The sequence below is a fragment of the Lithobates pipiens genome, unplaced genomic scaffold (genome assembly GCF_037356315.1).
Source record: "Lithobates pipiens isolate NorthernLeopardFrog02 unplaced genomic scaffold, aLitPip1_a1.2 Scaffold_28, whole genome shotgun sequence".
NCBI lineage: Eukaryota > Metazoa > Chordata > Amphibia > Anura > Ranidae > Lithobates > Lithobates pipiens.
In genome coordinates, this window is record NW_027507789.1 from 5,985,438 (window position 1) to 6,008,605 (window position 23,168).

A 23,168-nucleotide genomic window follows, 5' to 3' on the forward strand; every position below is an offset into this window, starting at 1 on the left:
TGGCGATAGAGGGGGTGGGCAGAAGAGAGAGGGCATTGCATGAATCTATTGGTGATAGAGGGGGTGGCAGGAGAGAGGGGGCATTGCATGAATCTATTGGTAATAGAGGGGGTGGCAGGAGAGAGGGGGCATTGCATGAATCTATTGGTGATAGAGGGGGTGGCAGGAGAGAGGGGGCATTGCATGAATCTATCTATGGTTGCCGCTGCCACCCTCTATTCAGGTGCCCGGCCCCTTTTCGGGACGCCGGGCGCCTGAATTACAGCGGCGGGAGGTGTTTTTGAAGCACCTGATCAGAGCCATTGGCTCTAATAGGCATCAAAAAAAGTGACCTGCGGGCGCCATGCTGGGCACTCGCAGGTCACTCAGCCGTGTTAGAAAAGCGAATGAACATTCGCTTTCCGATCACTAAACCACCAATCAGGTGCTCAGGTCTGTTACCAGTCACCTGATTGGCAGGCGCCGCTATTGGACGCCTATCAGCAGGAGAGGACGGGAGATGAGGACGGCAGGAGACGCACAAAGGACCCCACTTGTCGCTGTCACCCGCTGCCCCACCAAGAAGGGGAAGTGCCGGATAGACAGATAGCAGGGTTCACACTGGCAACATTTAATGGGTACAGTGGCTGCGTTTGAGGGGCACAGTGGCTGCGTTTGAGGGGCACAGTGGCTGCGTTTGAGGGGCACAGTGGCTGCGTTTGATGGGCACAGTGGCTGCGTTTGATGGGCACAGTGGCTGCGTTTGAGGGGCACAGTGGCTGCGTTTGATGGGAACAGTGGCTGCGTTTGATGGGCACAGTGGCTGCGTTTGATGGGCACAGTGGCTGCGTTTGATGGGCACAGTGGCTGCAATTGAGGTCACAGTGGCTGCAATTGAGGGCACAGTGGCAGCATTTGATGGGCACAGTGGCAGCATTTGATGGGCACAGTGGCTGCATTTGATGGGCACAGTGGCAGCGTTTGATGGGCACAGTGGCAGCATTTGATGGGCACAGTGGCAGCATTTGATGGGCACAGTGGCAGCGTTTGATGGGCACAGTGGCAGCATTTGATGGGCACAGTGGCTGCATTTGATGGGCACAGTGGCTGCATTTGATGGGCACAGTGGCAGCGTTTGATGGGCACAGTGGCTGCATTTGATGGGCACAGTGGCAGCGTTTGATGGGCACAGTGGCAGCGTTTTGCGGGCACAGTGGCTGCAATTGATTTTTAAAAAAATATATACTTTTCGCCACCCCCCAAAAAATTTTGAGCACCAGCCACCACCGGGTATGAAGGAAGGATGCGGGTGTGTAACACGCGGAGCCCGTGCCGTGTCTTTATAAACGCCGGCACCAGGAAAGCCGGTGATTTCTCACTGACATCCCATCGGCATGTTTTTTTTTTTTAATTTCCGTTTTATAAATGGTTTTTTTAGCAGCATGACATTTCACAAATGGCAAGCGATGGCGAGGCTTTACATTCATCACGCGGGACGTATAGGAAATGCCACGCCGACTCCAGTCTGAGATCGGCGCGATGCTCGACATTTGAAGACGTATTAGGCTGTGTTTTGGCACTTGGGGAGAGGGGTTAATGGAGATTTTCCTCTGATTATAGACAGATGAAAAGCTCTTCAGTCACAATCCGCACGTTCCAGTCATAACAACTCAAGTCTACGAGGAGAGATGACGGCCTACAAAAGGAATAATTACACCTCGCATTACCGCCGGCCCGGAGCGCACGATGGCTGGCGGAGGCGGCTGATGAAATTTGGAATCGATTAGCAGGTTTTTAAAGGACGACTCCGGCCAACAAATAAATGCCTCATTTGGAAAGCTCATGGAAGGAATCGTTTTAAAGCCAAAAAAAGGGTCTGTAAAGAACGGCACTGTCACCAGAGATCCCTACAACCCCCCCGCCACACAAGAGGGCAGCACAGGAGGGGGTCAATAGGGGTCAGGAGCGGACAGTCATCCTGCTACGTCCCGCCCATCGCCACCTCCTGGAAAGGCCACCAGCCTTCAGGTCTTGGCAGAGCCTTTCGGTGCACCAGCTACGGGGGTTTTCTGCACATGTGCAAAGACCAGGGAGGTTTGGAACTTCCCGGTTAGGTTTGGTTCACCCCCTACAGGTGCGACCGAGTATCAAGGCGTTCCCGTACGCTGCATGTAGGGTAGAGATGCACCGAAAGCACTCGTCGTCGCCCCCGCTGGGACATGGTGCATCACTGATCTCAGTAAACAGCCGATGGCGACGCTCTTTACCCATGTTATCAGCTGGGTCCAATCACAGCTCATCGCATGTAAACAAGGAAATTCTGGTTATCGGCTCTCCTTTCCTCACACTGACAGAGTGTGAGGAGAGCCGATCAGCGGCATCACCCCACAGGGGAGATCTGCACAGATAATCAGGGCACTGATGATCAGTACTGCCCCAACAATGCACATCAGTGATGCCAATCAGTGCCCAGCAGTGATACCAATCAGTACTCAGCAATGCCAATCAGTGCCCAGCAATGCTAATCAGTGGCCAGCAGTGATGTCAATCAGTGCCGAGTAGTGTTGCCAGTGGCCCAGTGATGCCAATCAGTGCCCAGCAGTGATGCCAATCAGTGCCCAGCAGTGATGCCAATTAGTGCCCAGCAATGCCAATCAGCGGCCAGCAGTGATGCCAATCAGTACTCAGCAATACCAATCAGTGCCCACTGCCCAGCAGTGATGCCAATCAGTACTCAGCAATACCAATCAGTGCCCAGCAATGCTAATCAGTGGCCAGCAGTGACGCCAATCAGTGCCGAGTAGTGTTGCCAGTTCCCCAAGTGTTGCCAATCAGTGCCCAGCAGTGATGCCAATTAGTGCCCAGCAATGCAAATCAGTGGCCAGCAGTGATGCCAATCAGTACTCAGCAATACCAATCAGTGCCCAGCAGTGATGCCAATCAGTGCCCAGCAATGCCAATCAGTGGCAATCAGTGCCGAGCAGTGTTGCCAGTTCCCCAAGTGATGCCAATCAGTGCCCAGCAGTGATGCCAGTGCCCAGCAGTTTTGCCAATTAGTGCCCAGCAATGCCATTCAGTGGCCAGCAGTGATGCCAATCAGTGCCGAGTAGTGTTGCCAGTGCCCCAGTGATGCCAATCAGTGCTCAGCAATGCCAATCAGTGTCCAGCAGTGTTGCCAGTGCCCATCAGTGATGGCAATCACTGCCCATCATTGTTGCCAATCAGTACCGCCTTTCAGTGCCCTAAGTGCTGCATATTAGTGGCGTCTCATCAGTGCAGCCTATCAGTGTCAATCAGTGCGGCTCCATCAGCACACATTGGTGAAGTTGAAAAATTACTTACAAAATGTTATAATGGAAACTAAGAAAAACTTTTTTTTTCAGAATTTTCGGTCTTTTTTCGTTTTTTTTTGCAAAAACTAAACTAAACTAAAACCCCCAGTGGTGATCAAATACCACCAAAAGAAAGCTCTATTTGTGGGAAGAAAATGATAACAATTTTGTTTTGGGTACAGTGTAGCAGGACTGCCTAATTGTCATTCAAAGTGCGACAGCGCCGAAAGCTGAAAATTGTCCTGGGCAGGAAGGGGGTGAAAGCGCCCCCCGGTATTGAAGCTTTTTTTTCGCTCCAGAAGGACAGCGCCACCTTCATCGAGGCCTCCTCCAAAGCCTGAAGTGACCCCCAGAATGCAGAGCGGGGGGGGGGGGTCATCGCCATTTGGGGAGTGGGGACACATGTGGGGGGTGGCGTTTCTGCACCTGAAAAGTCCTGGAGCGTCTGTGGTCCACTGCATTTAAAAGTTTTTTGTTTTTTTCCCATTGCGGATCAGAACATTCAGCACATTCATTTGGCCTTTATTTACATGTTTTTTTGCTTTGTATATTCACCTCTGCACTCATCTACACTTGTTTTATTAACAAAATTGCGAGCGCCATGTTTTCATAATTTTACATTTCTAGTGGGCAGCACTTTGCGTGTGTTGCAGCTGCTTTAGTTTTCTTTTCCACCATTTTTTTATTTTTCACCATTCAGCGCGAGTTTAAATTTTATATTATTCAATATACGCTTATTGTGATTTTTTTTTTTTTTTTTTTTTTTTTTAGCAAAAATATGTAGAAGAATACATATCAGCCTAAACTGAAAAAAAATTGGCTTTTAAAAAAATAAAATGGGGATATTTATTACAGCAAAAAGTACAAAATATTGTGGTTTTTTTTCTTCAAAATTGTCGCTCTTTTTTTTTTGTTTATAGCGCAAAAAAAATAAAAATAAAAACGCAGAGGAGATTAAATACCACCAAAAGAAAGCTGCATTTGTGGGGGGAAAAAAAATACGTCAATTTTGTTTGGGAGCCACGTCGCACGACCGCGCAATTGTCAGTTAAGGCGACGCAGTGCCGAATCGCTAAAAGTGCTCTGGTCAGGAAAGGGGGGTAAAATCTTCCGGGAGCTGAAGTGGTTAAAACGTAACCATATCGCTACACTTAGAGGCGCCCTCGCTTCTCTTTTATACCCCATTGTGATGCGACGCTACTTAAACATCAAGTCAAAATTTATTTAAAAAAAATTTTGCTTGTCTTGCAAAACGCTCTCAAACCAAGTTACTCTCAATCCGAGGTTTTACCGCGATTTCCGTCATGACCGGTTTGCGTTCTTTTGTTCTTCCATATAGATGAAGATTGGCCAATAATAAATAAAAGTTGGATATCACCTATAGATTTCTATACACAACGGCGAGACCATAAAGAGGAAAATAAGTGATTCATATGAAGGATCGTCGCTGATGTGACAAACACAATCTCCCCCGGGGTGACAGCGATTCCTCCTCCTGTCACAAATCATATTTCATCTCCATTCCTGGGGCAGAGCGAGGTCCCGCGCCCCCTTCCCCTCCCCCCCGCCACCCACAGAGAGATATCGAACCGTACGGCGCCTTCTCGCTAAACAGGCTCGCTAACCTCCAGCCCCTTCCCTCCATTAACGCGCATTGCGCAGTCAGATTACAGGCCTCCCTATAATGGGAAATAGATCTCGGATGGAGAACGCGGCTGAACGACAACGCCGCGCTCTCATCTCTTGTTGGCGTGGAGGCGATTGCATAGATGAAGCGACGCGATTCGCGCACACTCCCGCTTTTACAAACCATAATTACATATTGAAAAAAAAAAATTACTTCTGCTCGAAATGTGACCTTTAACCCCCCCCAAGCGCAGCGGGAGACGGTTATCTCGCAGGCATTGTAATGGTGGAAGCCGATCGTTCTCTGCAAGTCGGGCTTAGCAACTAGAACGAATGAACTGGGCTGTACAGGTCGTATTGTGCAAAGCTTTGCTGTAGATTTCATCCTGCCCGTTGCTTTCCCCAAAATGTATGGTGAATCAATGGCGGGTGGAAAGTGAATCTCAGGGAATCGGTAAGTGGTTAGCGCCTCCGCTTAGCAGCACCGAGGTCATCGGATCAAATCCCAACCGCGGTACCGTATTACCCAAGAGGTAGCTTTAAAGCGATTGTAAAGTCTCGTTTTAAAAGAAAAAAAACAATGATGTTATACTCACCTCCTCTATGCAGTTGGCTTCGCACAGAGCAGCCCGGGTCCTCCTCTTCCTGGGTCCCTATTCGCTGCTCCCGGCCCCTCCCCTTCCTATTGAATGCCCCCCCCCCCGCAGCCAGAAGCTTTCTATGGGGGCACCCGAGTCCGAGCTCCGTGTATTAAACGATTCTGGCTAAAATGAGAATCACGATATTTTTGCTTAGAAGATCAATCACGTTTCTCTCGCGATTCTCGCAGCGTTTTTTTATTTTTTTTATTTATTCAAGTGTATTTTTTCCCAAAAAATTGCATTTAAAAGACCGCTGGGCAAATACTGGGACATAAAATATTGCAGCAATCACCATTTTATTCCCTAGGGTCTCTGCTAAAATATATATATTGTTTGGGGGGGTTCCAAGTAAATTTCTAGCAAAAAAATACTGATTTTAACTTAAGAAAGATTTAGACTTTAAGTGGTTAAACTTCCTGCGTTTACACGTTGTTGAAAACTTGGCAGACTGCCTGGATTTATTCTTTACACACAGAAGTTTATCCCTTTGATCCGAAGAAGGAAGAGTTAGTTACAATGTTTCATATTAAAAACGTGGCAGACTGCCTGGATTTATTCTTTACACACAGAAGTTTATCCCTTTGATCCAAAGAAGGAAGAGTTAGTTACAATGTTTCATATTAAAAACTTGGCAGACTGCCTGGATTTATTCTTTTCACACAGAAGTTTACCCCTTTGATCCGAAGAAGGAAGAGTTAGTTACAATGTTTCATATTAAAAACTTGGCAGACTGCCTGGATTTATTCTTTACACACAGAAGTTTATCCCTTTGATCCAAAGAAGGAAGAGTTAGTTACAATGTTTCATATTTTAGAACTTGGCAGACTGCCTGGATTTATTCTTTTCACACAGAAGTTTATCCCTCTGATCCAAAGGAAGAGTTAGTTACAATGTTTCATATTAAAAACTTGGCAGACTGCCTGGATTTATTCTTTTCACACAGAAGTTTATCCCTTTGATCCGAAGAAGGAAGAGTTAGTTACAATGTTTCATATTAAAAACTTGGCAGACTGCCTGGATTTATTCTTTTCACACAGAAGTGTATCCCTTTGATCCGAAGAAGGAAGAGTTAGTTACAATGTTCCATATTAAAAACTTGGCAGACTGCCTGGATTTATTCTTTACACACAGAAGTGTATCCCTTTGATCCGAAGAAGGAAGAGTTAGTTACAATGTTTCATATTAAAAACTTGGCAGACTGCCTGGATTTATTCTTTACACACAGAAGTGTATCCCTTTGACCCGAAGAAGGAAGAGTTAGTTACAATGTTTCATATTAAAAACTTGGCAGACTGCCTGGATTTATTCTTTTCACACAGAAGTTTATCCCTTTGATCTAAGAAGGAAGAGTTAGTTACAATGTTTCATATTAAAAACTTGGCAGACTGCCTGAATGGTTTCTTTTGACAGCTGAGTGAGCAGATAAGTCTTTCCACTTGTTATATGAAAGAATCAGCAAACTCTGCAATAGAGATCGTCAGGGGGGTTGAATCTACATTGCATTTTTTTTTTTTAACGATTATGCAGCTCTACCGTGTATCCATTCAGACACGGAGCCCCAACCCGGCCCCTGCCCCCCTTTCTCCCCGGATTGGCTGGCTGACTTTGATCGACAGCCGGGGGAGCCAATGCTGCAGTGTCTCGGCCAATCAGGAGTGTCCCGGACGGCCGGAGGGACTTGTGGACATCGCTCTCATCGAGAGAGATGGAGTCCAGGGGGGGCTGTTACACACAGAAGGTTTTTTATCTTAATGCATAGAACGCACCTTCTGCCTTTCCAACTCCTTTAATAACAGATAAAAAGAAGTATACTCATCATGTAGCACCCTCTAGTATGCTAGATGTACACTATATTACCAAAAGTATTGGGTCACCGGCCTTTACACGCACATGAACTTTAATGACCCCCCAGTCTTAGTCCGGAGGGTTCAATATTGAGTTGGCCCTTTGCAGCTATAACAGCTTCAACTCTTCTGGGAAGGCTGTCCACAAGGTTTAGGAGGGTGTCTATGGGAATGTCTGACCATTCTTCCAGAAGCCCATTTGTGAGGTCAGGCACTGATGTTGGAGGAGAAGGCTTCGCTCTAATTCATCCCAAAGGTGTTCTATCTGGTTGAGGTCAGGACTCTGTGCAGGACAGTTACGTTCCTCCACCCTAAACTCGCTCATCCATGTCTTTATGGACCTTGCTTTGTGCACTGGTCCAATACATTTGATGGAGGGGGGATTATGGTGTGGGGGGAGGGTGGATTATGGTGTGGGGGTGTTTTTCAGGGGGTTGGGCTTGGCCCCTTAGTTCCAGTGAAGGAAACACTTAAGGCGTCAGCATACCAAGACATTTTGGACAATTTCTTGCTCCCAACTTTGTGGGGACAGTTTGGGGACGGCCCCTTCCTGTTCCAACATCACTGCGCACCAGTGCACAAAGCAAGGTCCATAAAGTGTCTCCTAGCCAGCTCCCCCACTGCACATGTGCAAGATCACATGGTGCATTCAGACTGGTCCTGCAGGCTCCTGGGGTATGTGATGTGCCCCAGGAGGTTGCAGGTATGTGGGGGGGGGGGTGTTTAGCAGGCCAAGCTTACCTTGTGTAGGTGAGAACTGCAGAAGTGGGGGGGGTATGGTCTAAGAAAAAGGTGGGGGGGGGGGCAGTGGCTCCCAGGAAAAAAAAAAAACACTTGTGTTAGTACAGCGATTGATCTGTTTGTTTCTTTTTTTCATTAAGCCCGCCGGATCGATAAAAAAAAAACAAAAAAAACAGGTGAACACAACAAAGGGAAGTAAATAGCCAAACTACAACAATTTATTGTCAGTCATAGCCGCCCGACAAGTGCAGCAGAGAATCCGGTTATCTGAATTGCTCCTCGATAGGAAATCCATCACAGATAAAAGTGGCAATCATTGGTGACGGCGATGAATTAGCAGGGAAGTGTTGTGCTGTGATAGTCACAGATTACACCAGGAAAGGAAATAAACAGAGAACACCTTCCATTACCTAAGTGAATGGAGTTCAGTGCCAGCTTCCCAGAGGAGTCTCTTCTCTCTGCCAGGAAAGGTGCCAAGCTACCGAGGAATCAGATCAGACGGGACCACAAGCAGAGGGAATAGTAGTAAATACAAATCACTGACAGATATACGGAGTAATATATGTTTATTGGCAAAAGGCTAAAAGTAAAAAAGGTAAAACATTTTTTTTTTTTTTTGATTGGATAGAGGGATTAGAACCCCGGACAGTTTTTATTGCTGTCTGTGTCCCCCGGTAAGGGAGATTCCCCCGCTCCATTTATCCTGTTTACCATTATCGTTGAAAGTGAAAATAAAAGAAAATGACAAATTTTGGGTTGACACCAAATAGAGGAGGGGATCTTCCAATGGGGACACTGGTTCTGGTGACCTGGTGGGCCCCAAGAGATTTCATCTCACTTCCTGTTTGGCTATGGGACAGGAAGTGAAGGGGAATCTCCCCGAAGGGACACAGATGGCAAAAACAAAAAAGAACAGGCAAAAGAATCCCCTTGTTACTCTATCCAACAAAAAAAAAACTTTGCTTATAGTTCTTCTTTAAAGTGGATGTCTAGTCTCTCCAACCTGAATTTATGTTCTGAGCCCACTGTACATGATGTTGTGGGATGTAACCATTTCCTATACTCAGTTGCCCTGCGGAATCCTCTTTGAATTCTGCCCCCGCTCGGTCCCCCTCCACCATCTTCTTAGGCAACGTCATCAAGAGGCTCGCCGGCTCTTCTGGATTCAGCGATTGGGCCTTGCGATCCCACGCCACTAGGCCTGTCCCCTTCCTCCATTATTAATAATGGACCTTTGATATGGATGTCACATATCCCAGAAGGCACAGTGGGTACAGGCTCCTGGGGAGAGCAGATATAGTGGGTACAGGCTCCTGGGGAGAGCAGATATAGTGGGTACAGGCTCCTGGGGAGAGCAGATATAGTGAATGCAGGCTCCTGGGGAGATCAGATATAGTGGGTACAGGCTCCTGGGGAGAGCAGATATAGTGAATGCAGGCTCCGGGGGAGACCAGATATAGTGAATGCAGGTTCCTGGGGAGATCAGATATAGTGAGTGCAGGCTTCTGGGGAGATCAGATATAGTGAGTGCAGGCTTCTGGGGAGATCATATATATGGAGTGCAGGCTCCTGGGAGAGCAGATATAGTGAATGCAGGCTCCTGGGGAGATCGGATATAGTGAATGCAGGCTCCTGAGGAGATCGGATATAGTGACTGCAGGCTCCTGGGGAGACCAGATATAGTGAGTGCAGAGTCCTGGGGAGACCAGATATAGTGAATGCAGGCTCCTGGGGAGACCAGATATAGTGAATGCAGGCTCCTGAGGAGATCGGATATAGTGAATGCAGGCTCCTGAGGAGATCCGATATAGTGACTGCAGGCTCCTGGGGAGACCAGATATAGTGAATGCAGGCTCCTGGGGAGACCAGATATAGTGAATGCAGAGTCCTGGGGATATCAGATATAGTGAGTGCAGGCTCCTGAGGAGATCAGATATAGTGACTGCAGGCTCCTGGGGAGACCAGATATAGTGACTGCAGAGTCCTGTGGAGAGCAGATATAGTGAATGCAGGCTCCTGGGGAAAGCAGATATAGCGACTGCAGGCTCCTGGGGAAAGCAGATATAGCGACTGCAGGCTCCTGGGGAAAGCAGATATAGCGACTGCAGGCTCCTGGGGGGATCAGATATAGTGACTGTAGGCTCCTGGGGAGAGCAGATATAGTGAATGCAGGCTCCTGGGGAGATCAGATATAGTGAATGCAGGCTCCTGGGGAGACCAAATATAGTGAATGCAGGCTCCTGGGGAGACCAGATATAGTGAATGCAGGCTCCTGGGGAGACCAGATAGATATAGTGAATGCAGGCTCCTGGGGAGATCAGATATAGTGACTGCAGGCTCCTGGGGAGACCAGATATAGTGAATGCAGGCTCCTGGGAGGCCAGATATAGTGAATGCAGGCTCCTGGGGAGGCCAGATATAGTGAATGCAGGCTCCTGGGGAGGCCAGATAGATATAGTGAATGCAGGCTCCTGGGGAGAGCAGATATAGTGAATGCAGGCTCCTGGGGAGAGCAGATATAGTGAATGCAGGCTCCTGGGGAGAGCAGATATAGTGAATGCAGGCTCCCGGGGAGAGCAGATTTAGTGAATTCAGAGTCCTGGGTAGAGCAGATATAGTGAATGCAGAGTCCTGTGGTGAGCAGATATAGTAAATGCAGAGTCCTGGGGAGAGCAGATATAGTGACTGCAGAGTCCTGGGGAGAGCAGATATAGTGAATGCAGAGTCCTGTGGAGAGCAGATATAGTGAATGCAGGCTCCTGGGGAGACCAGATATAGTGAATGCAGGCTCCTGGGGAGACCAGATATAGTGAATGCAGGCTCCTGGGGAGAGCAGATATAGTAAATGCAGGCTCCTGGGGAGAGCAGATATAGTGACTGTAGGCTCCTGGGGAGGCCAGATATAGTGAATGCAGGCTCCTGGGGATATCAGATATAGTGACTGCAGGCTCCTGGGGAGACCAAATATAGTGAATGCAGGCTCCTGGGGAGACCAGATATAGTGAATGCAGGCTCCTGGGGAGACCAGATAGATATAGTGAATGCAGGCTCCTGGGGAGATCAGATATAGTGACTGCAGGCTCCTGGGGAGACCAGATATAGTGAATGCAGGCTCCTGGGGAGGCCAGATATAGTGAATGCAGGCTCCTGGGGAGACCAGATAGATATAGTGAATGCAGGCTCCTGGGGAGAGCAGATATAGTGAATGCAGGCTCCCGGGGAGAGCAGATATAGTGAATGCAGGCTCCCGGGGAGAGCAGATATAGTGAATGCAGAGTCCTGGGTAGAGCAGATATAGTGAATGCAGAGTCCTGGGGAGAGCAGATATAGTGACTGCAGAGTCCTGGGGAGAGCAGATATAGTAAATGCAGAGTCCTGGGGAGAGCAGATATAGTGAATGCAGGCTCCTGGGGAGAGCAGATATAGTGAATGCAGGCTCCTGGGGAGATCAGATATAGTGAATGCAGAGTCCTGGATAGAGCAGATTTTGTGAATGCAGGGTCCTGGGGAGAACAGATATAGTGAATGCAGGCTCCTGGGTTTAGTAACACATTATGTTTATTGAAGCAGCTCGCTATGATCCTATCCTAACTTGTCTTCTTGCAGCAAAGTGCATGAATTTTAGTGCATATACCGTATTTGACATGGAAAGCCAATTCTTTCCTATGTTGTGGGTCATACCTGTGCGCTGCAGTTTAAATGGAAACTATAAGGGCTCATTTACACCTGACCTGCAATGCATGTAAATGGACACAAAGGGAATAGACAGTTGTGTAGCGTTACAAGGGAACGAGGCTCACCAGACACACAATAGACGTATTGTGGAATAATACCGCGGTCACATAATTGGGCACATTAGAAATCATGGCCGAGTACAGGAAACGTCACAAATCCCGTTCCCTTGACCTGAACGGAGGGTGCCGGCAGACATGAAAACGCATCGATTGTCCCCTCCTCCATCCTCGGTCCTCTACGCATTGAAGGAAACGAGTCTCCTCTGGCGATACAATACAAATCCTCCGACGTGTCTGGCAGAGACCATTAACGGGACAAGTTCTCCAGACATGAAAAAAAATGTGCCGTGCGGAGATAATGGGAAGCCGGCCTCCTCGCCTCTCCGCACCAATTATGTATATGATCTGCCTGGAGACGTATCTACTGATCTTCCCGGCAGACGAGGAATCAGTCGGCCCACCTTAAAAAAAAGGCCGCTCTCTCCCACCGACGGCAACTACAAACGCTCAGGCTGTGACAATCAAAAGGCGCAGCGCAGACAGGAGAAATGTAGCGGAGTGCGTTTCATTTTATCGTTTCAGTGATTGTAGCCACATTCGCACATTGCGGAACCACAGCCGGGTATTGTCCGTGATCCCCCCCCCTCACCCACCCAGCAGGTACATTTTCAGGACACGCTTTTGGGGGTCTTCCCCCCTTCTTCTGAGGTCCAAGCGGACCCGATACACGCGGGTTTAGCACAGAAATCTGAAAAGGCCTTACTAAACTGGTAGCGTTTTTAAAGACGGGCAAATCTTTGAGCCTGTGACCAGACAATAGAACTGCACGATTAATCGTTAAAAAAAACGCGATCTCGATTCACCCCCCCCTGACGATCTCTTCCTGAGAGTGATTCTTTCATATAAACAAGTGGAGAGATTATCTGCTCACTCAGCTGTCAAAAGAAAGCATCCTGGGCAGTCTGCCAAGTGTAGAACTTGAAACATTGTAACTAACACTTACTTCTTAGATCAAAGGGAAAGAACTTCTGTGTGTAAACAAATAATCTGGGCAGTCTGCCAAGCTTTTTATATGAAACATTGTAACTAACTCTTCCTTTTTTGGATCAAAGGGATAAACTTCTGTGTGTAAAGAATAAATCCAGGCAGTCCGCCAAGCTTTCAACCACTTGTAAATGCAGGAAGTTTAACCACTTAAAGTCTAAATTTTTTTCTGACACTTCTTTCTTAGCCCTTGTACACACGGTCGGAGAATCCGTCGGAATGTGTCCTATCGGACCGTGTCGTCGGATAATCAGACTGTGTGGTATGCATCGGACTGATTCCGTCCGAATATCCATCGGAACCCAATTTTCCAACATGTTGGAAATATTTCTCGACCAACTGGGCCGATCGGACATACTCCGCTCATGTGTAGAGAATTTTGATCGGACCAAGTGCCACGCATGCTCAGATCAAATTCCTACATCAAAGCTATTGGCTACTAGTCTGAACGTAGTCCCATCGTAACGAAATAACGTCATCACGTTCTGAAAGATCTGATTTTTCGCCAACTTTGTCCGACCGTGTGTATGCAACAGTTTCGGACAAGATCCGACGGACAAAATCCGACGGGCAAAATCCGACGGATTTGGTTGTGGAAATCTCCGACCGTGTGTACAGGGGCTTAAAGTGGTGTTGCCACCAAAAAATAAAAAGTTGTTTAAAATTCTTTTAAAAAAAATTAAAAAATTGGCAAAAAAATAAAATTTTTTACTCACCTCTAAATGCCTGTTGCTAGGGGGTCCCTCGTAGTCTGCCTTCTTCCTTGCCCAGGCTGGTGACATCACTTCCCCCTCGGCGCCGCACAGTCACCTGGGACCTGTCACATGTCCCAGGTGACTGTACGGCGTATCACGGCGCCCTGCGTCACTCGCGCATGCACAGTGGGTGCCCGGCTGTGAAGCCACAGCCGGGCTCCCACAGTACGCATGACGGCGCCGCGAGCGGAGCGGCAAACGAGGGGGGGGGGGGCTTCGTTCCCCCGCATTGCTGGACCCTGGGACAGGTAAGTGTCCGATTATTAAAAGTCAGCAGCTGCAGTATTTGTAGCTGCTGACTTTTAATTTTTTTTTTTTTTTTTAGGGGGTACCCCACTTTAAGTTAAAATCAATATTTTTTGCTAGAAAATTACTTGGAACCCCCAAAATGTTATATATATATATATATATATATATATATTGAGGGTTTCTCAGCCTACTGAAAATTTTAGAATTTTTTTTTGAACTATTAACTGTTTGTTTTTATTGTAACTATGTAGCACTTGAGATCCTTTGATTGAAAGTGCGTTATAAATAAAATGTATTAATATTATATATATATATATATATATATATATATATATATATATAATATAAAATCAGAGACCCTAGGGAATAAAATGGCGATTGCTGCAATATTTTATGTCGCACTGTATTTGCCCAGCAGTCTTTCAAATGCAATTTTTTTTGGGAAAAAATACACTTCAATAAATAAATAAAAAAACGAAAAAGTAAAGTTAGCACAATTTTTTTTGTTTTAATGTGAAAGATGATACGCCGCGAGAATCGTGATTCTCATTTTAGCCAGAATCGTGCAGCTCTACCAGACAATAAACAATACAGTATTATTCTGATCAAGCTGTAAAAGCACTTTATCACAACTCCTCATGCACCTCTGTAGATGTCAGCACTTTGGAGACATTCATCCTCAAAATACACAACAGAAACCCTGAAATCACAGCCCCATCCCCCGCTATTTTTCATGGCCCTCTAAAGTGAACAAACAGCAGGGGATGTTAGCTGTCCGAAACTGATGGAAATGGACTTCGGAGCCTCTGTTGTGATCTTTGAGGAGGAATAATTGCACAGTACATGAAGCTAGAGAGGTCAGTGGGAGACGATTTTAAAAGCTTATTTACAGCTTGTCAACCCCTTAACGGTGGCTGTAGGCATTTACACTACATGCCCAAAAGTATTGGGACGCCTGCCTTTACACGCACATGAACTTTAATGACCTCCCAGTCCTAGTCCGTAGGGATCAATATTGAGTTGGCTCCGCCCTTTGCAGATATATAACAGCTTCAACTCTTCTGGGAAGGCCGTCCACAAGGTTTAGGAGGGTGTCCATGGGAATGATTGACCATTCCAGAAAAGCATTTGTGAAGTCAGGCGCTGATGTTGGATGCGAAGATCTGGCTCCATCTAAAGACATGGATAAGTGAGTTTGGGGCGGAGGAGCTTGACTGGCCTGCACAGAGTCCTGACCTCAACCCGATAGAACACCTTTGGGATGAATTTGAGTGGAGACTGCGATAAAGGACAAGAGGGCCTCTAATTCATCCCAAAGGTGTTCTATTGGGGTGGAAGTCAGGACTCTGTGCAGGCCAGTCAAGTTCCTCCACCCAAAACTTGCTCATCCATCCAAAGCAAGGACCATGACATGGATGAGTGAGTTTGGGGTGGAGGAACTTGACTGGCCTGCACAGAGTCCTGACCACAACCTGATAGAACACCTTTGGGATGAATTAGAGGCCCTCTCGCCCATTATCGCAGTCTCCACTCAAATTCATCCCAAAGGTGTTCTATTGGGGTGAGGTCAGGCAGGCCAGTCAAACTCACTTATCCATGTCTTTAGATGGACCCAAACCTTTGCATCCAATATCAGTGCCTGACTTCACAAATGCTCTTCTGGAAAAATGGTCAAACCTTCCCATAGACACCCTCCTAAACCTTGTGGACGGCCTTCCCAGAAGAGGTGAAGCTGTTATAGCTGCAAGGATGGGCCACCTCAATATTGAACCCTACGGACTAAGACTGGGATGCCATTAAAGTTCATGTGCGTGTAAAGGCTGGCGTCCCAATACTTTTGGTAATACAGTTTAGGTACAGGGAGGACAAGAGTATTGGATACGTAAGGCATGCCATAGTTGATGCAATTTTCTTGCAGTCGCAGCCCTACTGCAAGTGATCATTTTCAATGTGCCTGGAGTTTGGCTTTAAAGAGGAACTGCAGTCTGCTCACATAATTTGTAATAAAAACATCTTTGCCATTCTGAAGCTTCCCTCCAACCACTTTGCATATTATTTTATATATACTGTGATTCTGTACTCGCCAAATGTGCTGCAGAAATCTCCCTCCACTGAGTCTGGCTGCAGCCATTTTAACTGTGGGCAGCTGAAGCTGCTGCCTGTTCACTTCCTGGATTTACACAGACACACCTCCAGCTCTGCAGCTCTCATTGGCCCTCTTATGACTCACCACCAGAGAGAGAGAGAGCGCGCGAGAGAGAGAGAGAGAAAGCGCTGTGCATGATGTCATAAGCCTAGGCCAATGACCAGACAGGAAACAGGAAGTGGGCTGTAGAAGGGATTTACTGCCAGGAAAAAAAAAAGTTTTACTACCCAAAGATAAAACAACAAGAAGAGCAGAAGATTTAATAGATGGAAAAATGAGAAAACAACTCAAGTTCCTCTTTTAGGTTGAACTCCAGTTAACATCCACAACTGAATAATATATGTGGACTTTTGAGCTGTCAAGGGATTTGTATTCCTGCCCAGCCGATAATGAGATTTATAAAGCCTTTCCAGACAGCCGTGCCAGCCCGGTGACCTGACTTTATTTCTATTGGAGGAGGAGGTCCCCCCAAACCTTCTAAACAAAGCGCCAGTTTACTGTTCCTCAGGATTTAGGAAGGCCGGACTGTGGCCAGTGGGAGTAGAATATTACACAGCACCCCTGTGGTTGGTTAAGAGGGGAAAAAAAAATAAGGAATCATTGGTATAAGAGGAATAGTGCCCCATTATTAGTGTCAGTGGGAGGAATAGTGCCCCATCTTTGATGCCAGAGGGAGAAATAGTGCCCCATCACTGGTGTCAGTGGGAGGAATAGTGCCCCATCATTGTTATCAGTGGGAGGAATAGTGCCCCATCATTGTTATCAGTGGGAGGAATAGTGCCCCATCATTGGTGTCAGTGGGAGGAATAGTGCCCCATCATTGGTGCCAGACAGAGAAATAGTGCCCCGTCATTGGTGTCAGTGGGAGGAATAGTGCCCCATCTTTGATGCCAGAGGGAGAAATAGTGCCCCATCATTGATGCCAGAAGGAGAAACAGTGCCCCATCATTGATGCCAGAAGGAGAAATAGTGCCCCATTATTGATGCCAGAGGGAGGAATAATGCCCCATCATTAGTGTCAGCGGGAGGAATAGTGCCCCATCATTGATGCCAGAGGGAGAAATAGTGCCCCATCATCGATGCCAGAGGGAGAAATAGTGCCCCATTATTGATACCAGAGGTAGGAATAATGCCCCATCATTAGTGTCAGCAGAAGGAATAATGCCCCATCATTAGTGTCAGCAGGAGGAATAATGCCCCATCATTGGTGTCAGTGGGAGGTATAGTGCCCCATCATTTGTGCCAGAGGTTGAAATGGTTCCCCATTGTTGGTGTCAGTGGATGAAATAGTGCCCCATTGTAGGTGTAAATGGGGAGAATAGTGCCCCATCATTCATGTCAGTGGGAAAAATAGCGCCCCATATTTGATGTCAGAGGAAGAATTTATGTTTCATCATTGGTGTCAATGGGGGGGGGGATAATACCCCATTGACAGGGGGAGCAATAGTGTCCCAAGGGCCGGATAAAGGCAAGCAAAGGGCCACATCTGGCCCTCGAGCTGCAGTTTGGAGACCCCTGTATTGGAGTTAAAACAATATAGCCTGGTCACCTCTCAACCCTCAGTTTGCAGTTGGACTATGAAGATGCAGCAGAAGACTGATGAGCCTACCTTCTGCTCACTCTGCTCTCCCTCCCTATCAGCATGCTTCTTGTTAGCATATGAGTGCGTGGCATTGCCTGAGAGTCCCAACGGGTACATGAGGCCAATGCCAAACCAAATTCAGGGCAGACCCAGTAACTGTCACATAAGAAAGTGGGTGATATTTCCACTCCCTTTGGGCTCCAAACACGGGGGGGGGGGGTATTTGGTTTTCTAGCTTGTGATGGCGGAAGGAGCACCAAGATGGTGGCTTGAGAAGGCCAATCGGTGGACCGGGGGGTGGGGGGGGGGGATGGTCCTTTCCCAGACACCGTCACCTTGCTCTGAATAATTCTTTAAAAAAAGAGAAGTCCGGAAAAGACAAAATCCTGCCAGGTAACAATTTCTGCCCTTTCTTCGAAGTGGCATGAATGCCAATATGCCCCCCGCCCCCCAAGATCTGACAATGCTTTATCTTTATTGATTTTCTGAAGCTGCCCTCGGCTCGGAGGGAAATGGTGAGCCCATACCCCACCAACCCTCCGCACAAGCAGGCTACAAATAGGTTAAAAAAAAAAAAAAAAAAAAGGCCGGCACACATCCTCCCCAGAGATCCCTCTCCTTCCTGAAGAATGGCGGCATTAAGATCCATTCACCGATAAAAGGCTGAATAGCTGTAAACTCATTTGCTTATCTCACCCCGGCGCGTTTCAGTCTGTGAATGAGGCTGCTTGGCACGCCGACGCGCTCCGCTACTCCTTATCTGAGGAGCCCCGCAGTCACAGGCTAATGAAATGTATGTATTACAGGAGAGCATTAACAACAAAAAAAAAGGACAGAGAAGAAAAGCAACAAGGAAATAAAACCGAACTCAATTACAAATTTTTTTTTTTTTTTACAGATGGGAAAAGACCGGCTCTTGAGTGTTTTAATAGATCAGCTACAAACATGAAGGGAAAAAAAAAAAAGTTCTTGCCCCACGGGGGGCGGCTGGGATCAGGACAAAAGAAGTGCCGGGTGAAAGGCCGAGAGGTTTTAAGCTTCAGCTGGCACAAAAAAAAAAAAAAAAAAAGAGAGATAAAGAAGGATGTAGAAGGAGGGTGTGCACTTGTGTGGACAAGAGATTGTTGTCGCGGTGCGTGAAGAGCCGCTCTCCGGAGACGTACAATACGGGCGCTCCGCGCCGGCAATCTGGAGAACGCCGGACCCCGCAGCAGCCGATCTACGGGAGGGGCAACCACATAGTGCCCGGGGACCGGGGGGAGACCGCATGAAGACTCCTCTACTTCTCCGTGATCATCAGAGCTAAAAAAACAAGAAAGAAAAAAAAAAAAAGGACGGCCGCTGATCCCGAGGATTCACATTTATTTATTTTTAGAACTAGAAATTTGTTTTGACAAAATTGGGTTTGATTAACCCCTCTATGACCAAGTGAACTGTTTTTTGTTCTATTTGCAAGACGGCTGATTGTAGATGGAAATATATACATTAATGCTGAATGCCGTCTACTACATGGGATGGAGATTTGATACATTTATTAAATTGTTTATTTTCATATTTATTTTATTTTAATTTTTTTTTAAGTTTGATATAAGAGTGAAGGACGCCTATGATTTATGTGATAATGTATTAGTAATATTAATACTCATTTAGCGCTGTTAGTGTCTGATTTTAATGAGGCGTTTGTTTTATGCAGAAAGGGAAACCGTTTTGAAAAAAATTGGGTTTAATTAACCCCTCTATGACCAACGTCAAAACTAATCCCCAAAAACAAAAAACATATGTTCGTTTGTTTTTTTTTGGTGTTTTTTTTTTTTTTTTATGTTTATGGATATGTTGTTATTATTTGTGGCTAAATACTTGTTATGATGTTTAGAGAATATATGTAAGAAAAAAGAAATAAAAACTGTGGACAAACTGTATAAGTACTATATCCAATAATAACAACGTATTTTGGTTTGTAATGATGAAATATTTACAATAGAAGAAAAAATAAATAAATACCGGTAAATTAAAAAAAATAAAAAAATAAATAAATAAAATCCCAAAAAACCCAACTTTGACATCCGTTAATATGTCTGTACATATCATCACAACTACACTATACTGCCAAAAGTATTGCGACGAGAGAGAGAGAGAGAGAAAGAGAGAGAGAGAGAGCGAGAGAGAGAGAGAGATTTTTAAATATATTTATATAATCTGAGATATATATAATATCTGAGAGAGATATATATCTATATAGAGAGAGAGAGATTTTTTTATATAATATATATATGTATACATACAGTATATACACACACACACACACATATATAAGCACCTAGGGAGTCTTCTCCCATCATACTATTGTTGCCTCCATTTATCATATTTTCTTCATTCTATTATTCTATTTTAATTTTATTTATCCACAATACTTATTGATTTAACAATATGATCCATCTTAGGACATAATTAGTAACACCTAACCCTACCTATAAAACAGCTGCTGCCAAGATGGAGACAGATCCTATAAGAAAAATGGTCACTCAATTTTAAGGTTCCGATTTTAGTCCATCTTCACCTTCCCCAAAAAAATGGCCGCCGCCAATTGCGAGGACATAGTCTTCAACAAAATGGCCACAAATTCACTTCCTGTTTTTACACATAAATAGGGATGAGCTCAGGCGTGTTCGCACGCTCCACGTGCAGAGCCCGCCAGGAAGTCGGCGCATCGCTGCACTAATCACAGGCAGCGAGACATTTCCCGATCTCTACAGCCGCACATCGGGGCAATGTCTCACTGCCTGTGATTAGCGCAGCGCTGAGCCGACTTCCTGGCGGGTTCTGCACATGGGGTGTGCGAACACGCCTGAGCTCAGCCCTACACATAAATAGAGTTGTTCATACACCAATCCGGATTCCCCCTGATGAAGTCACGTGTTGTGACGTAATGCGTAGAGCGTGGCCAGAAGCTCGAGAAACCAGAAGTGATGCAAGGAGCGTGTTTTACACACGTTGCGCACAGATAAGCTTGCTTTTAACTATTTTAATGTAAGAGGCCATTTAGTATTTTAAATAAATTGCATATTTTTACATATTGCACTTTGGGAGAGGCCTGTTTTCTTTCCCTAATGGTGAATGCTGAACGTTAACCCCAGAACCATGGGACTCGGAGGTTGACCCAGTTCACAATAGAGAAAAGACTCGTCCAATAGATCGTGACCGGGTCATGTGACAGCTGGATCACCGGCTCTCTACTCTGCCCTGCTGACTGGAGCGCTGGGCTGTGGAGGGGGGCGGGAGTAGGCGGCTCAGGCTCTCATCAGCTTGTTGAGAGGCTGATCCGGGTGGCGGTCAAGTCACATGGGCGTAGATCTTGCCTGAGCGGGCCGGCACTGTGATGTCAGCAGACAGCTCTGTGATGTCAGCAGACAGCGGACTTCAGCCCGCTGTCTGCTGAAAACGGGCCACAGGAGTGCAGAATGAACTGGAGGAGTACAGCCAAATGGTTACCCCCATTCTTTGCTCCCCCTCCCCCCAAGTAGATGGTGCTCCAGCGATGGACTATCCATTGGGCGGCATCGTGTCCAGTGTAGGGCTATGATCCTTGCAATGGTCTCGGTGCCGTCACCGCTAGATCATAGGGGAGAGGACACTGCGGGGTCTAGCAGTGCCGAGAAACAAGTATGTAAATCTTCTTTAACAAACCCCCTAGACCTAAAATGAGCAATTAAAGCAGCATTAAGCCCCCAAAAATGTCATATATTTATAATCAATTATTTACCAATCATTATATGTGGTGGCTGCATTTGTTTTCTTTTTATAGACTCCCCCCCTCCCCCTCTATTTTCACCTGGCGATCCGGCCAGCAATATACCTCCTGTATTAGAGCGTCGCCACTCTAGATGAAGGAGCACAGGGGCCTCCTTTGGACAGCAGCACTGTTAGTATGTGGGGGGGAGGGGAGTGTTAAATGGACTAGCAGATACACTAAACAAAACTGAAGCTGAACTCCAGCTAAGACTTTACAAGCAGTTAAGTTGTGCATTTTTAGTGCAACTTTGGAGTCTGGACTTTGATGCGACTTTTACACTCTCTGGCATTGAAGTCGGATCGGAGCAGTGCGGGAACCTTTTTTCTGAAGTCGCAGCGACTTCTGCGGTGTCAATCGGAACGTCTCTCATAGAGATACATGGCATTTTCATGGCAGATCCTAAGGCGGGCCCATACACGGTTCAAATCGTTCACAGGCAGGTCGGAATGTAACAAGCTGATCGATCAATTTGGGTATAACCAGTATGCCGGGTTTTACCTGTGATTATCGCTAGCGGCTTCTATAGCTGCTAGCAATAATCACTGTCTTTTCCCGGCGCGGACGGCTCCTTCCCGCCCCTCAAGACAAAGGCCCAGCAGGAGGGATTCCCGAATCAACACTGTCTGTGTTGATGGAGGAATCAAGCTAGTTTTTTTTCCTGCAACCACGGGTTGCAGGAAAGAAATCTGCTCCGTGGCCTAAGTCGCAGCAATGTAAACCGAGACTTTGGGATAAAAGGTTTTACATAAAGAAATACAAGTAAATGTAAAAGTATCCCTGGTCAGTGTTAAATGGTTTGTCTCAACCCTGTAAACTGCAAGAGAGCTTGTACTGTTGAAAAACAACTGAACTTGTTGGCTGGATCAGAAGATGAAAATCAGAAGAAAGTCTTAAAAAAAAAAAAAAAAAGAAAAGGAATGCAGCCGTCACATCTAAGAATTGGTAAGCTGCAATATAATAAGAGCTTGCTTTTGGGATTAACACGGCATTACCGCCTTGCAGTGTGGGGTGCAGTCGCACTGCATGGGATCGTTTGTAAAATTTCCCCCGAGTTAAATGGCGACTCCAGACAAAAAAAAAAACATTTATGTTGGACAGGCTGATAAAACAGGAAGTGATGTGAAATCCATATAATGGGGCCCCCGACACAAACAAAACCCCGCTGTTGGTAGAGTAGGGGGATGGTTAGAAGGAGATTTTTGTTTTCTCTCTCCGGGTTACTTTGTATCCCTTAACAAGCTCTCTTCTCCGCATTTCCTGTACAAAGTGTCACAAAGACAGGAAAGTACAAGAAATTCCCCCTAATGGGGTCACAGACGGAAATAACAATCAGACATTAATTCTTCTCTAATCTATAATAATAAAAAGAAAACACGACGATTGGCTGCTTTTTATGCTTTAAGTCCAAATCAGACGGGAAGAGAAAACACAAAATCTGAATAAATCATTCAGGTGGAGCAGAACTGATGAAGTGCGGTATGTGGTAACCCGTAGCAACAAGATAACAGTAATGGAAATGGTAGGAAATGATCTCTGCACAGGTCGCTGACAATGGAAATAGACCAACTGGGGACTGACCAGCAGCTCTAATAGTGGAGATGTTCACTTGTATCCAATCACAAAACTGATCCTGAGACACAGAAGAACGACTTACCTGGTTGATGGTGTTGGCTGCACAGGAGGCCAGACCGGTTCCCACAGAGGC

The 23,168-nt window shown here is 46.2% G+C and overlaps 1 protein-coding gene across 1 annotated transcript in view; it reads right to left on the bottom strand.

The window, feature by feature from the left end:
- Positions 1–23,168, bottom strand: part of COX10 (cytochrome c oxidase assembly factor heme A:farnesyltransferase COX10) — a 161,354-nt gene that overhangs the window by 115,846 nt on the left and 22,340 nt on the right. The window contains exon 5 of the mRNA XM_077458622.1: positions 23,118–23,166. Within this exon, the coding sequence (XP_077314748.1) occupies positions 23,118–23,166 (49 nt within the window). The remainder of the gene's footprint in view (positions 1–23,117; positions 23,167–23,168) is intronic.